Source organism: Vicugna pacos, chromosome 17 (assembly GCF_048564905.1).
Source record: "Vicugna pacos chromosome 17, VicPac4, whole genome shotgun sequence".
Lineage (NCBI taxonomy): Eukaryota > Metazoa > Chordata > Mammalia > Artiodactyla > Camelidae > Vicugna > Vicugna pacos.
In genome coordinates, this window is record NC_133003.1 from 24966405 (window position 1) to 24981415 (window position 15011).

A 15011-nucleotide genomic window follows, 5' to 3' on the forward strand; every position below is an offset into this window, starting at 1 on the left:
CGGGAGGGATGGCCTCGGGCCAGGATAAGAGCGCCGCACTAGGCTGGGTCGAGCCGGCGCGTTGGCGGGCGGTGGCTCCGCGATGTTGTTAGTGATGCTGAGTCTGGCGGCGTTGTGCGGGGGTGCGGTGACCTTGGAGCCGGTAAGCCCCCTTGCCCGTCCCTTTCTTTCCAGCGTTCCCGTCCCTTGAGCCCGAACCCTGAGAGCATCGGTCAGCTCATGTTTCTCTGGGGTGCTTGGCGAGGACCCTTGGGAGGGAGCACCTGTGCACTCTCTGGGGCAGCCAACTGGTACCGGCCGGGAGGGCACTGGGCATCGGGCTGCTTGAGTCAGGGGCGGGGGAATCAGACAGACCCGGGTTCAGATGCCAGAGTACTCTGGATTCAGCTGGTTATCCTCACTGAGCCTGCGTGTCCTCATCTGTGAAAGGATACATCAGGGTGTAGTAAGGTCAGCAACAGGGGCTGCAAAGCAGCAGCAAAGAGCCTGGCATATGGTAGGTGTTCAGTATGGTTACTGCCTAGGGTCTTGAGGTCTGCCCACTTCGTGGGCTAAGACCTACTTCTCCATTCCACTTGCCTTTTTGGCCATGTTGATTTGGCTGTGCTGGGGCCCTTGCCCCCAGAGCTAAGCTTCTGAACTCTACCTTTGGGTTTCCTTCCTACCCCTATGACTTGAAGGACTGAAGGAATCTTCTGGGTCATCAAAGAAGAAAAAGCTTATCTGCAAAATAGCATTTGAAGTTATCTCTCTGCCCTTTTAGCACAGCACGTAGCATAAAAGCATGGTGTTACTTGATGGTGATGGACAGACCCCATTCCCTGCTCTGTCTTCAGCTGCTCTCCTTGTCCTCTGTCTTAGCAATGAGACCCCCTGGCCTTTTCCACTAGAGGAAGAATTCATTGTCTTTGCAGTAGTTGCTATTAGGCCAACAGCTTGAACTCTGTAAAGTTTAGAGCTGATGCTTTGCTTCTTTCTAAATTTTGTCTCACCAGCCCTTTGACAAAAACTTAGCTCCCAGTTTGCTGGCTCATTTGTTCAAAGAGAAAAACAAAACTGATGATACCCCTTAGAATTCAGCTTTAAAAGGACAAAGACAAGCGACTGAAGTTTCACCCAGCTCAGATTACTTGAACCATCAAGTCTTGCCTTGTGTCTTACAAGGCATTTGGAAACGTTGAGGCTGAGAGGACTCAGATTCCACAACTGGTGGGGTTATCACCTTGGGTCTTGTAGTTGGAATGTTCTGCTGCCTTTTAGGTTCAGGTTTTTTTGTTTGTTTGTTTAATTACAAAACCGAAGTACTAATTATTTTTTCTTATGAAAAGACATAAGCAGTTAACCTCAAAGGATTTAGTGCTGGCCTTTCTTAGACATTGATGATACTATTTTTTTTTAAAGTTCTTTTAAAAAGATAACATGATGAAATCATAGTTGCTTTATGATTTTGTAAATAGCTCAGATGAGTCTTTCTATATTAAAAGAGGATTTTTTTTCTAAGAACCTGGGGAAGGTACCACAGACTGCATTCACAGCTTCCTTCTCCTCATCTTCTTGGCACAGTCAGTCCTTAACCTGGGGAAACTCAATAAATATTTTAGACTGTTCTGAAAACCTACAGTTAAAACGTTAGCATGAAGGGGCCTTCATAATGGTCCAGAGTTATCTCCTGCTTGCAGCGTGGAAGGCCGAGGTGAAGAGTGGGTGGAGACCCACCTGTGGTCTCTAAGGGAAGTGATGGGCAGACTTGAGGATCATGCATACCGGTGGCTAACCTACGGTCCACCACAGCCTACCATGGTGACACTTATTCTTCCCCAAACTGTGAACAGAATCCAGTGAAGTGGAACTGGCTCAGCTTTTATTTGAACATTCATCACTTGTATATGCATTTAAGGAAAAAGATGGTGTTTTGTCTAATTTGGCAAATGAAGGCTTGTGGTTTGCCGGCATTCAACATGGCACTTGGTTTCTTTTTCTCTTGCAGACAATTCAGTGTGGCTCTGAATCCGGTAGGTGCACTAGGAAATGGGTATGTGGGGCTTTACATTGAAAGCACAGTTGCACTTTTAAGGGACCCAAATCCTGGCAGTGGGTCATTAGGGACCAGGCGCAGGGTAAACCATTGCTTTGTTAACTAATGCGGGTGAAGCTTCTACCTACCCAAGGCAGAGCTCTCAGGGTTTTGGGTGGGCTGGCCTCCTGGCAGGAAGAGGCACAGGCAGGGCAGGAATCACCATGCAAGGCAGAAAAGAAAGGCTGCCTCTCCTCAGAGGGAGATCAACTGCCGTGGGATGGACGTCACTTATAGCTGGGGACAGGAAGCAAATATTTTAGAGAAGGAGGAGTGTTGGAGATGGTAGCATCTGAAGAATGAGTGGGCTTCTACCCAAGAAATATGGATACACAGCATGAGCTGAAGGAGAGATGGTACTGGCAGAAACAAGGTAGGAAGGAGTCATGTGGGCCAGCTGGCTGGAGTCCAGGCTGAAGCATGAGGAAGGCAGGACTGATCCTCATAAACATACCAAATACATTAGATACAGACATACGTACACAGGGACCTGGAGTGATCCCACGTGCTCTGAGGCTGGGGCCAGGAGGTGAGCATCACCTCGGCTGTATACCAGCCAGCACTGAGAGGTGTCTGGCCTACCTTAGCAGGAAGAAGAGATGAATTGTGAGTGAGGGGTGGGTCAGAGTGTGTCACACAGAACAACAGGTGGCACTAGACTGCTGGAGAGAGAGTGTCATGACCAGTCTCACCTTCTCCCAGGACCATCTCCAGAGTGGATGGTCCGACATACTCTGACCCCAGGAGACTTGAGGGACCTCCGAGTGGAACCTGTTAAAAGCAGTGATGTGATGGAGGACTATTCAATTTTCATGAACATAAGCTGGATACTCCGGGCTGATGGTAAGTTTGCATCAGTTAAAGATAAGGCCTAAAGTGTCTACTAAAGCAGAAATGGGCAGATTCTACGACTCATTACTTCCCCTCTAGTCCCATACCCAACAGGATACATACATGCATGCACCGAAGCCACATACTAGAATGTTCATAGTAGCAGTATTCCTAACAGCCAAAAAATAGAATGCATCAAATGCCTGACAGTAGAATTGGAATCACAAAACAGAATCCAGTATAGCAATGAGCAAGAACAATCTATAACTACACACAATATGGAGGAATCTCATAGACAGAAGAAGCACACATGCCTGCAGTCGCAGCCATCAAATGATTCCATTAACAAAAAGTGCAAAACAGGCAAAACTACTCTAAGCGGTCGGAAGTCAGTACAGTGGCTACTCTCGGGTGAGGAGTGACTGAAAGGAGGCCGGGGGACACTCCTGGGGAGTTTCTTTACTTGGGTATTGGCTGCATGAGTGTGCAAACTCATCAGGTACTACACTTGTATGCTTGTCTGTATGTTATGCTAGCCTTCATGGAAAAATGGGTTAAGGCCAGAGAAAACCCCCCAGCTTTAGGAAAATGTAACTTTTACACCTCCCAAATGGCATCATGGAGGTCCTGGCATTTCCCAAGGCACCTTGTGAGTTCTTTGGAAGAACCAATCCTTGGGGCCTAAAGACCATGTCTGTGTGTTCCACCCACTAAATTCAGCGAAATTCCATCGGGTCAGTAATCTGGGAGTGCCAGGCACGGATTGGTGAGTCAGCTATAGTCGGATTCTCAGAGGGTCAGGAGGAGGCAGACACTGGCACAGACACAGTCAGAGGAATCCCAGAAGGACCTGTGCTCCAACTGAGGGGGTGGGAGAGCAGGAGAGGGCCCTGGTGAGACCACATTAAAGTCAATGTTGCAGTAAGGCATTTGGCTTCATCCCTGGCATAGAGCGAGCGCATTTTTGTTAGCTGTTGTTATAGGCGGTGGTGCATGAGTTGGGCCTTGAAGAAGTAAGACTTGGAGAGGCAGAGAATAGGAGGCGAGGGCATTCCAGGGAGAAGGATCAGCATGGATAAAGGTGCGGCCTGAACAGGCACAGCTGGTGATGACACTCTGGAAGGCCTCTGGGGAGTTCTACAAAGCAGCCTGTTCCTCTTAAAAGAGACCCAAAATAGTGCAGAGTTAGAGTCACCTTTGCAGGTTATCTGTGAAATCAGGCTCAACAATGAGGAAGAAGGGCTTTGGAATTGGAATCCATATTCTGCCGCTGATGGACTCTGTAAGCTAAGGCAACGCTCCCTGAAATTCCCTAAGCCTCGCTCTCCCCATCTGTAAACTGGGGACAACCACAGGGCCTACCCTGGAGGGCTATGGTGAATGTGAACTAAGATGAGGCAGGGTAAGCTGTCTAGCATCAAGTCAGCCACATAGGAAGTGCTAAATATACAACTGCCCCCTTGCTACCTCGGCAGCCAGCATCCGCTTGCTGAAGGCCACCAAGATCTGTGTGACGGGCAAAAGCAACTTCCAGTCCTACAGCTGCGTGAGGTGTAATTATACCGAGGCCTTCCAGACTCAGACCAGACCCTCTGGCGGCAAAGTAAGTGCTTGGAGACACTTGGCTAATTGTCGCTAAAACCAGGTCCTTTGCTGGGGAGTGTGGATCCTGTGACATACACACACACACACACACCCACACACACACACAGGCTGGTGAACAGCTATAGCCTGGAGACTTGAGCAGGACACCTGGGTTCATATCCCATTTCTGGCCACTTCTCTTCTTTGTGCCTTGGGCAAGACAGCATCCCTGGGCCTCAGTTTCCCCAGCAGCAAAGTGAGGGGAACTGAACTTAACTTATATCCAGGCTCTAGAATTCCACACTTGTCTGATTTTCATGAGTTATACTGGCAAATTTTGTGGGGTCTATTTCCTTAGCAGACATTGGCTAGAGACATGAATTTCAGCAGGAGGTTAAGGAATGAAATCATAAATGAAAAGGACTTGGAAACTCAGGGGTTCCTGCTTTGCCTTGCAGTGGACATTCTTCTACATAGGCTTTCCTGTAGAGCTGAACACGCTCTATTTCATTGGGGCCCATAATATCCCCAATGCAAACATGAATGAAGATGGTCCCTCCATGGCTGTGAACTTCACCTCACCAGGTAAACTTCCTCACTCTTTTCTTATTCTCGTCTGGCTGGGACACCTGCTTTGGGGCATGTGGTTTGGTAGAGAGGCCAGGGTACCCTGGACATGGTGTTTAGCCTTGCTGAGCTTTGCTTTCTCATCTGAAATATGGACACAATAGTAACTGCACCTGACTCACAGAGGAGAGGACAAAGTCAGGGAAAATGTAGGGGAAAGCCCACTCCCGTGTGTCAGGCGCTGTGCTGAGCACTTGACATGCATCATCATCTCACTTAAGCCTCCAACAGCGCTGAGGTGGGGATAGCCCCGTTTTATAGATGAAGAAAGTGAGGGCCTCAGTAACTTGCCCAGTGTTACACACACAGTAAAAGTGAAGCTGACCTTTCAGACTTTGGTTCTTCTTGATTGATGCACTGTAGCCACTCTTTGTCATTGATGTAAAACATTTGTTCTGGACTCGGCTTCCTGGCAGGCTGTGTAGTTTGACAGCGTGTGGCTGGTCTCTGAGGGTGTGTGGACTCCAGTAGGCTCTTAGGCTGCAGTAAAGAGGCAGGGTGGCACAGCGTGCTGGATTCTTACCCCTGCTCTATGACACCCGATCAGCTCTCTGGTGTCACACCTGCAGTGTCACGTATGGGACTGGGGCAAGGCTGAGACAGGATCGTGCATGTGCAGGGTCCAGCATGGTCCCTGGCTGCAGCAATTCCCATGTCACCTCCACCCAGGCTGTTGGGGTGTTCAGTACCTGTTCAGTACCCCATGCCTGACCCTGTCTCATGTACAGCATCAAAGCCAAAGGGGGCAATTTCTAATCCATCATTGTTCCTTGAGACTGTGAGCCAGTATATTCTTGGTATCACATCATTTACCACACAGTCGTTCCCAGCATTCTTGATGAGACCAAATCTCATTTAAAAATGTTTATATTTTGGAGTAATTTTAGATTTACAGAAAAGTTGCAAAGACAGTACCAAAAATTCCTGTATACTTCTCACAGTTTCCCCTGTCGTTAACATCCTACATTTCCGTGGTTCATTTGTCAAAACTAGGAACCAAACTTTTGTATATTTCTGTGACTCTAGACTTTAGTTGGATTTCACCTTCTTTTCCATTCATGTTCCAGTTACATTTGGTCCCCTGTGCCTCCTTGTGTCCTGTCTGGTATGTGACAGTTTCTTAGTCTTCCCCTGTCCTTCATGACCATGACAGTCCTGAGAAGTGCTGGCCATGCACCCCACAGGATGTCCCCCGATCTGGGTTTGTATGACGCTTGTCTCATGATTAGACAGGGGCTCTGGGTGTTTGGTGAGACTCCCACAGAGGTGAAGCAGCCTTCTCATCACATCTGGTCAGGGGTGGGTGACGTGCACAGGACGTCATCGCTGGTGCTCACCCCCATCATTTGCTTAAGTGGTGTCTGCCAGGCTTCTGTATCAGTCTACTCTTATTTTTCCCCTTCTCTAGTTTTTGGAAACAAATCATTAAGTCTACCCCTCCACAGGGATGGGGGTGTTCGGGGTGGGATTGAACTCCACCTCCTCTTTATGGATGTTACCAAATCTCATTTTTAAAGACTGGTTGGTTTCCAAGTCTTCTCTTGAGGGGATCATAGATACTGTTTTGATAGAGACTGTATTTAAATTACACTCTGGTTATCACCTCATGGGTAGATAATCTTCTGTTTAATAGTATAATGTTAGCATCTCCTTTTAAATCTGCTCTCTTACCTCACACCTGGAATGTTCTGGCAATTTGTTACAGGTGTGATGAGCATATATATGTACACAATTGTTGGCAAGGGGGAGGAGCATTTTTGTTTTCTAAAATGTAAAAATGTTCAAATTTCCAGGCTGCCTAGACCACATAATGAAATACAAAAAAAAGTGCATCGAGGCAGGTAAGTAAATACAGCATTTGCTTTTGTTATTAGAAGAAACTCGTAACTTGAGCCAGCACAGCTCTAGTTTTTTTTTAGGATCAAGGAACTGAGGTCTAGAGTGGGGCTGTTATGAATCCAAGTTGCTCAGACAGTGAAGGCTGATCCCCAGCCAGCCCTGCGCCCACTGAATCCAGCAGCCTGTCCAAGGATGGACAGACTCTTGGTAGGTTTATGTGGGGAGCAAGTCACAGAAAAACACCCTCAAACACCTCCCACCCTTGGTTAAAGTAACATTTTAGCCCAAACCAAAATTAAGGTGGTGCCAGTCAAAGGCCCTTCCTGCCTGGACGGGAATCTATAAGTCCTTCCCCAGCTCAGACACTACTCGGTACCACTGAGCTATGGCCATGGGGATCCTGTGCACCTTCGGCCTAGGTTTGCAAACATTCAAGGTGCTAGTGTTAGCTACAGTAATGACCTAGAACCATGCTTTTAACCTGTGACCTCACAGGACTTCACCTCTCCTAGGCCAGACTGTTAGAACCTGCCCCTACTTTTTGAATTTTGAAATAATCCCCTTCAGAATAATCAGTCCTAAGTATCCAATTTCCAAGGAGTTTACAAGGATTTATGCATTTCTGGGTAATACAGTCTTAGGGTGCTAATGAGATTAGTGGTACTTGGGGGGATCGGTCCCTGTCTTGCAGGCACCCACACCCCCAACAAGGCACCGCTGCGAACCCTGGCTGACTGAGCTTGCTGGAAGGCAGACTTCGAGCACTGTGCTTCCTCTCTTGCCTCCTGCTGCGAGAGATGTGGAGTATGAACACTGGGGGATGTGAGGGGGTCTGGGGGTCTCCAATCAGTCCTAGTTCCCAAATCCTAAAAACAGTTCTGAGCTAGGGCCTGAAACTGTCTCCTGTGTGGGGAAAACAATGCAAACTATTCTAGATCCTGTTCCTGGAAATTTACTGAGTGCTAATTTGCAAGCCACGTGAATTGGAACAGCCCACTTTTTCTTCGAGTAGGCCTGTCAGGGTATTGTCTAAGCTATGAGGCATTTCCTTGTCTCCTGATATTGGGTAAAGCTGTGGCAGGATGCTCTGAAGGAGGGAGCTCCTGGAACCCAGAATGTTCTAGCAGCTGTGGTCCTGATCCTGAATTCACTTGCTCTATAAACTGAGATATGTCTAACCTGTGGCTCCTGCTACCTATCCTGGAAAGGAGGAAATCCTGACCCCAGCCTTTCACTCAGAATGATGTTGAGAAGTGAGCTGTAGAACCCGGCCTGTGCCTCCCACCACCCCCAGCCCAGGAAAGCTGCTTTCAGCAAAAGTAGTGACACAGGTCACCAACTTTTGCTTAAAACTTTTCTTGGGCAGACATTACGTTAAGATGATAAATAAAAGGTACCTTGTATAGAAGAATCTGGATCTCTTGGATGTGTGCCTGAGAACTTAGAGCTGTATCTGTCAAGCCCTTCTGGGGACTGAAATGCACCTCCATCCTTGTGATTCTCTCTCAACTCACAGGAAGTTTGTGGGATCCAAACATCACCGCTTGTAGGAAGAGTGAGAACATGGTAGAAGTGAATTTTACAACCAGTCCCCTTGGAAACAGATACATGGCCCTTATCCAAAATACCACTGTAATCGGCACTTCTTATGTGTTGAAGGTACATTTCCCCTGCTTCATTTCCCTACCAACACCCCCATCCTCAACCTCCAGCCCTCCCCACCTTGTTGAAGAAGAATGCAGATTCCCTGGACAGATTCTTTTGAGAGAGCACAGGCAGGACTGTCTGTTGTTCAGATGTGCTGGGCTATTTTGACCAATTTAAATAAAGAAAAACAAGTCCCCGGGGGTCATCCCCAGGAACAGCCCTGTGAATCTAAACCCAATCAAAACTAGAAGTCTCAGAAGTATGGTGTGCATCCTGATTCACAGTCTAATGAGTTCAATGCCAGCTTGGGAAGAGTAGTGTTTTCACTGGCAGTCTTTGATCTACCATGTCGTATGGCTCCTAATTCTTGATTTTATCTCACACAACAGCACCAGAATGAACAAACTCGAACTTCTGTGGTGGTTCCAGTGACCAGGGAAAGTGAAGGTGCTGTGGTCCAGGTAAAGTTGAATGAGATGCCCTGGGAAGGGGCGGGAGAGGACTGAAGACCTACGGCACCGCTGTGAGGTACCTTGGAGGAGTCCTTTCTAGTTGGAGCAGATGAGTTCTCTCCCCAGCTTGCTTCTGCCAGCAGTCTACATAAAGTAATGCTCACAGGGAGTCCTGGCCTCAGTCTTCACAGTGAGGTCAGGAAGCTGACTTACTGTCACAGTCCTTTTTGCTTCTGAGTGGCTGTTGACTTTCCAAAGTGCTTTTATTCCCATTTTGCTCAGAGGAATTCTGAGACAGGAGTACCAATTTATTTCCCCAAACCTGTTTTCACCACAAATTGAAGTAACAAAGGATTTGAAATCAGAAGGCTGTGGTTCCTGATCAACTTATGAACTTTGCAGGGCAACTCTGTTCTCTCAGGGCCTGAGTTTACTCTGCTGGTGAACAGGAAATTGGAGTAGCAGATGCTGTCAGGGCTCTTTCAATTCCAAGCTTATGCCATGGGGCCATGGAGGGCCTGGGTGGGACACAGCTACACACAACATAAAAGGAGCTTTTGTTCTTCATCCTCTGGGACTTACAGGCAGCGCTTAGACACACCAGGTGGTGCAGATAACTCTCAGCATGTTCTGACCGCACCCCTTTTCCAGGGAACCAGACTCTCCTTGTCGCAGGGGACTTACCAGTCATAAATCAGACGTGGGTCAAGAGGAGTCCCACTGCTGTTTTTTTAAGAGGACATATTTGCATATGTATTAGGATGTGACCTAACCCTTTTAGAGAAGGAAACAAAGATGTTAGCAACATGTACAAGGTTTAGGGTCGCAACCCAGGAGTCTTAGCAAGTGTTTGGTCTTCGGCCACTGGTCTGGATTTTAGGGCTTTGTTTGAAAGTATGACCAAGGGGAAAAAATGTCCTATTAGAATGCTAGAGAGGGGTTGAAATCAGAGAAAAAAATGACGAGAAATTCTGGTGGAAGTAGGAATCATTCTGAGACTGAAGCATGGTGAGAGCTTTCTGAGCCCCTTATTTCTCCGCAGCTGACTCCGTATTTCCATACCTGTGGCAATGACTGCATCCGACGCAAAGCAATTGTTACGCTTTGCCCACAAGCAGGGGTCCCCTACCCTCGGGATCACAGTAAGTACCCAGCCATTTCCACGAGCCCATCAAAGAGGCTCAGGACAGGAAGGCCTGTCCTCACCCCCATTCAACATGTGACCGGCTGTGTGTGGGGGAACATGAGGGAGGGAGTGTCCCTGCCTCCGTGGGCTGAACAGGGTGCCAGAAAAGACAGCAGTGCTGTGCCCAAGAGCTGCAATCTGAGTAAGAATAAGGCTTTGTTTTTAAGACTGAGATCCTTTACCCAGAAGGGAATACACGAGAAGGGGAAAAAAAAATCAATAGTGCAAAACAGATGTTCAAAGTGCCACAAGGATCTGCTGAAAAGTCACTAGAGTAAAAGGACCGATTATATGAAGGAACCCACATTTCCCTGTGTTCTGACTTTCTTATCTGTCTCAGTGGCCCAGGCCTGGCTGTTAATGTAACTTGATGTGGTTACACAGTCAACATTTGGATAACAAATTAGGAATAGTGGCACCAAAAGACACACCTCACTGGTGTCTGGGAGCAGCTTATTCTGGAAAATGTCTCTCTAAATTTAGAGATGTTAGTTTTCACTGCAGGTAAACAAATAAAATGCTTCCAGAACTAGCCCAGGGGTGGCGTCAAAAGTGGAAAAGTGTTTTTCTTAGAAACCCAGCCTCCTAACAGTCCTGACTGCTATGTGGGCCCAGTACCTATGGATTCCTGAGCACTTTGACACGCCAGAGCTTACCCAATCCTCAACATTCCTGTGATGGGGTGGCATTACCCTCCACATTTGTCAGCCTAATAAACAGCCTTTAAAATCACCGTCTGTGCATACTGTATATTAAGTAATTGCACCCCAAATTACATTAATTTGTCAAAGAACAAAAAAGCGAATGTAAACTCTGGTTACCAGAGTGAAAATGCCTGCGTAAATATGGAGTGAGAGGCCAAAGTGATTTTAGAGGACTGTTCCTAATCTCCTGGGTCCCCTAGCCCTATTGAGAATCTAATGAAAGACCTGGACACTTTACAGAAAAACATACCAATCTGCAGACCCCCTCTAGAGATCTACTAACCCCTGGTTTTAAAGGGACCAAAACTTACACAAAGCATTGAGCAAAATTTTGCTTCCAAATAGGAGAAAAATTTGGATTGTTTTGCTGAAGATGAGCGAGCTCTGTTTTCTCTAGGCAGAAGTGTCTTGGGTGGCTGGCTGCCTCTCCTCCTCTCGGCTCTGCTGGTGGCCACATGGCTGCTGGCAGTTGGGATCTACCTAACCTGGAGGCATGGTAAGGGTTACAGTTCAGTTCTTTAGAGAAACCTAGATGAGGAAGTAACAATGAATTTTTTGTAAAAGAGATTCCTCCGGAGGCAATCACATTTTGGCATTAGACAAGAGTCAGACAACATTTATTTAATGCCTTAGAGCTCCCCTAAAGACTGATATAATGACTGGATCGCATCTGCTAAGGGAAAGCGGGGATCGGGACCTCCAGAACTGCAGACCATCACCTGTTTCCTGTTTTACCATCAAGGCATCTACAAGGACTGAAATGGGCCAAAGATAGCTAATAACAAATTGCACTTTACCGATGATAGGTACTCTATGTTAGTTCCTCCTTTTTAAAAATAGTTCTTCCAATAACACTCACTTGGGTTCATATACTCTAAGGATATGGCCAACTCTAAAACACTGAGGACCTGAATAAGAAATCAGAGTATTTATATAGATACAGAGTTAGAAGGAGGTCCACTCAAAATCTCTGCTTCTCCTCCCCTCCACACATAGACAATATAAATGCAGACTTTGTGCTGTCAGAGATAGGACAAGATTAATCCAATGTTCTTTCTGAGCTAAGAAAGCCACATGGAAGGCTGACCGTAGAAATACTTGTATTTAGGGGGCAATGTTTGACCTGTATCCAATAACAGTAGTTTCATACCTAGTATCTGCTCTGTAGCACACGCAGGACAGAATCCCAGTTGAATTCCAGCTGAAATGGGGTACCACTTAACCTTACGGAACTGTAAATAAACTCCACCACCTGTAGGTAGAAGATGGAACAACTACTAAGTTGATCCAACTCAAAATGAGATGTGACGGGCAACTGGTCAACTGTCCCTGTTCATATGACACTAGAAATACTAAAGTTACAATCACCCACCTGACACAGACCACCTTAAACCTAAACAGTTTCTATGAATTTATTTGAAAAGATATGGCTTGATTAAGAATTATTCAGTGACAGGGATTTAGAAAATATATCTTTTACAATATCTTTAAAGTTTAAGCACTGATGTGTTTCAGCTGATGTGTACAAAAGGAGCATCAGGGATATCTTCCTCTGGCAATAACAACATCCCTGGTGCTCCAGCAAGGGATCATTTACCAGTGATGGTTTAGACTAGAGTGAAAGAAAGCCTGCTACTTGTTGTTCACAGATAACAAATGTGTCTCTCCCCCCACAGAAAGGATCAAGAAGACTTCTTCCCCTACTTCCACTCTACTGCCCCCCACTAAGGTTCTTGTGGTTTACCCATTGGAAATATGTTTCCATCACACGGTTTGTTACTTCACTGAATTTCTTCAAAACCACTGCAGAAGTGAGGTTATCCTTGAAAAGTGGCAGAAAAAGAAAATAGCTGAGATGGGTCCCGTGCAGTGGCTTACCACTCAGAAGAAAGCAGCGGATAGGGTCATTTTCCTTCTTTCCAATGATGTCAACACCATGTGTGATGGTACCTGTGGCAAGAGTGAGGGCAGCGCCTGTGAGAACTCCCAAGACCTGTTCCCCCTCGCCTTTACCCTCTTCTGCAGTGATCTGAGAAGCCAAACTCATCTGCACAAATACGTGGTGGTCTATTTCAGTGAAGCTGATACCAGAGACGACTACAGTGCACTTGGCATCTGCCCCACATACCACCTCATGAAAGACGTTACCGCCTTCCGCAAAGAGCTTTTCCACATCAAGCAGCATGTGCCGGTGGGGAGAAGGCTGCAAGCCTGCCACAACAGCTGCTCCTTTCTGTAGCCACCCACGAAGCAGGTGACCTTAAAGCCTTACTACCCCTCCAATTACAGGGAAAAAAGCATCTGTGATGATTCTGAAGTTTCCTGTACAGGTTACTTGTAGGGAGTATTACAGTCAAACCTTGAACCACCCAGGGATTAAGGATTCTGACATTTTAACTCTTCCAACTTTTTCTCTGAAAGCATCTTTTTCTTAATGCAGAGATCACCAAAAGGCTGTTTGTATTAGTATTTGTATTTTCCTAAGAATGCTTATTTTTTTCACATAGTCCAAGACTGTCTGCTCTAGAATGTGGATCAGTTACAAGTGGATGACTGTTAAAATGTAGATTATCCTTAAAGGGCCATGCCACTCCTTCCAATACACGTCTTACAGATAAAGACCACAATGAAGAAACAGTGTCCAGATTCATAAGCAAATACTTTGTACTGCCTGAGACAATACATTTAATGTGAACGTTCACTTATTTGTCATAATCAGTTTTCAGTGCCTGTAAAAGAAAGTGGACATGGCTTATGTCAAAACTTGGACCAGAAACCAACTTGAATCAACACCTACCAGTTATAAGAGCAATATGCTATTAGGTGAAAAACTATCATAAACAGAAATACTTAATATGCTTTTAGAACTAAGTAGCCAATACTAAATTGTGTTGAAGCAGCCTAGAAACATAAATAAAAAGAAACATAAATAAAATCAGTATTGTATAAATTTAATTATTTTGTTAAAAACCTAAAAACAAAAAACAGCAAAACAATTTTCAAATTGAAGGCAAACATCCTAAGTAGTACTAGCACGTAAAAATTCTATTACACTGGCAGATTCTTCGTTTCCGACCTACTGAGCAGATCCTTAGGATGATTTATGTAAAATGTTCCAGTGCCAGCATTTTTCCATGTCCTAAACCTTAAACCTCTCACCATCCTTATTTTTTCTATATTCCCCTTCACCTGCATCTCTTATTTGCACCTACATTCATCTTACCCCACTCCCATTCTTGGGAGCGAGAAGGTGCCTAGCAGACAGTGGCAGGAATCACGTATCCTCTGCATCCTCCCAGGTGTCTGAGCCCCCAGGCTGTGCTCGCTGGCTGCTGTCTCCAAACCTCCTTCCTTTTCTCTGGCCAGAGGCTCAAAAGGCTGGACCAAGGCCTGGACCACTGGTGGTAACAGCTGTCTGTATTTAAACTTTAGTTCAGACGGCTCACAGATTAAGGTCAACTGATCATACTGAACAAAAAGAACTCCAAAAACTTTCACTTCATTTTCAGATAAAGGAAAATTGGGGACCTAATGATTAAGTTAGTAATTGCAACAGTCACCTTGCTTTTCTGTATGACACATTAACAAGTCTAAATTATACAAAAATCATTTCTACTTGGCTTTAGGAAGAAAATGAGTTTTCTTTTATGTGTTCCATTTTTTTTTGTTCCATTCGGGTCAAATAATGATTGTTCTCCTTCCCAAGCCCACCCCAGCTCATGCTGGTAACAAAAGCCAGCCAGCCCAGACTTAAATCTTTGCCTCTGAAAATCTAGACCTGAATGGGCCCCAAACTTTTTTGTAATCCAAGAGAAAATGAAAATTTTTTTAAAAAGCAGCTTCTCTTCCTATCTGGAATTCCAGCAGCACACAAGAGTCATGACGTAAGTGCTTGTTGTACTAGACGAGAGAAAATTCGTAACCAGACATTGCTCACAATTTGGGTACACAATCACACACCCAACCCTCACCATCACATGAGACTGCCTGATGACACTCTGAAGGCAACCTATATGAAAGATTTCACCACTGAGAACTGCTCTACTGCAGCATTTTACATCATCTGA

The 15011-nt window shown here is 45.8% G+C and overlaps 2 protein-coding genes and 1 long non-coding RNA gene across 4 annotated transcripts in view; 1 reads left to right on the forward strand and 2 right to left on the reverse strand.

The window, feature by feature from the left end:
* CHDH (choline dehydrogenase) overlaps positions 1 to 11371 on the reverse strand; it is a 54389-nt gene extending 43018 nt beyond the window's left edge. The window contains exons 1-3 of the mRNA XM_072941500.1: positions 11256 to 11371; positions 8353 to 8498; positions 5442 to 5596 (exon numbers count right to left, since the gene is read on the reverse strand). Of these exons, the coding sequence (XP_072797601.1) occupies positions 5442 to 5493 (52 nt within the window). The 5' untranslated portion in view covers positions 5494 to 5596; positions 8353 to 8498; positions 11256 to 11371. The remainder of the gene's footprint in view (positions 1 to 5441; positions 5597 to 8352; positions 8499 to 11255) is intronic.
* Positions 62 to 13873, forward strand: IL17RB (interleukin 17 receptor B). Of its 2 annotated transcripts, XM_031686414.2 has the most exons (11): positions 62 to 142; positions 1988 to 2012; positions 2777 to 2917; positions 4381 to 4508; positions 4948 to 5074; positions 6910 to 6957; positions 8472 to 8614; positions 8992 to 9063; positions 10097 to 10196; positions 11342 to 11440; positions 12621 to 13873. In XM_031686414.2, exons 1-11 carry the CDS (start codon positions 83 to 85, stop codon positions 13181 to 13183), a joined length of 1506 nt encoding a protein of 501 aa, XP_031542274.2. In that variant the 5' UTR covers positions 62 to 82; the 3' UTR covers positions 13184 to 13873. The 2 variants fall into 2 exon arrangements, with proteins under 2 accessions (XP_031542274.2, XP_072797607.1); XM_072941506.1 differs by lacking the exons at positions 62 to 142; positions 1988 to 2012; positions 2777 to 2917 and adding an exon at positions 3153 to 3316.
* Positions 1840 to 4446, reverse strand: LOC140686772 (uncharacterized). Its single transcript, XR_012060669.1, has 2 exons — positions 2164 to 4446; positions 1840 to 2021 (listed from the first exon to the last, which is right to left on the reverse strand). It is a non-coding gene; the product is annotated as an uncharacterized lncRNA (long non-coding RNA).
* Positions 13874 to 15011: the final 1138 nt, after the last annotated feature.

What these genes read in the sequence shown, in the direction of transcription:
- IL17RB (XM_031686414.2), top strand. Translation starts at nt 83, where the DNA reads ATGTTGTTAGTGATGCTGAGTCTGGCGGCGTTGTGCGGGGGTGCGGTG. An exon ending in CTGGATACTCCGGGCTGATG is followed by an intron (nt 2,918 to 4,380) that starts GTAAGTTTGCAT and finishes CTACCTCGGCAG; the next exon opens with CCAGCATCCGCTTGCTGAAG. An exon ending in CCAGACCCTCTGGCGGCAAA is followed by an intron (nt 4,509 to 4,947) that starts GTAAGTGCTTGG and finishes TTTGCCTTGCAG; the next exon opens with TGGACATTCTTCTACATAGG.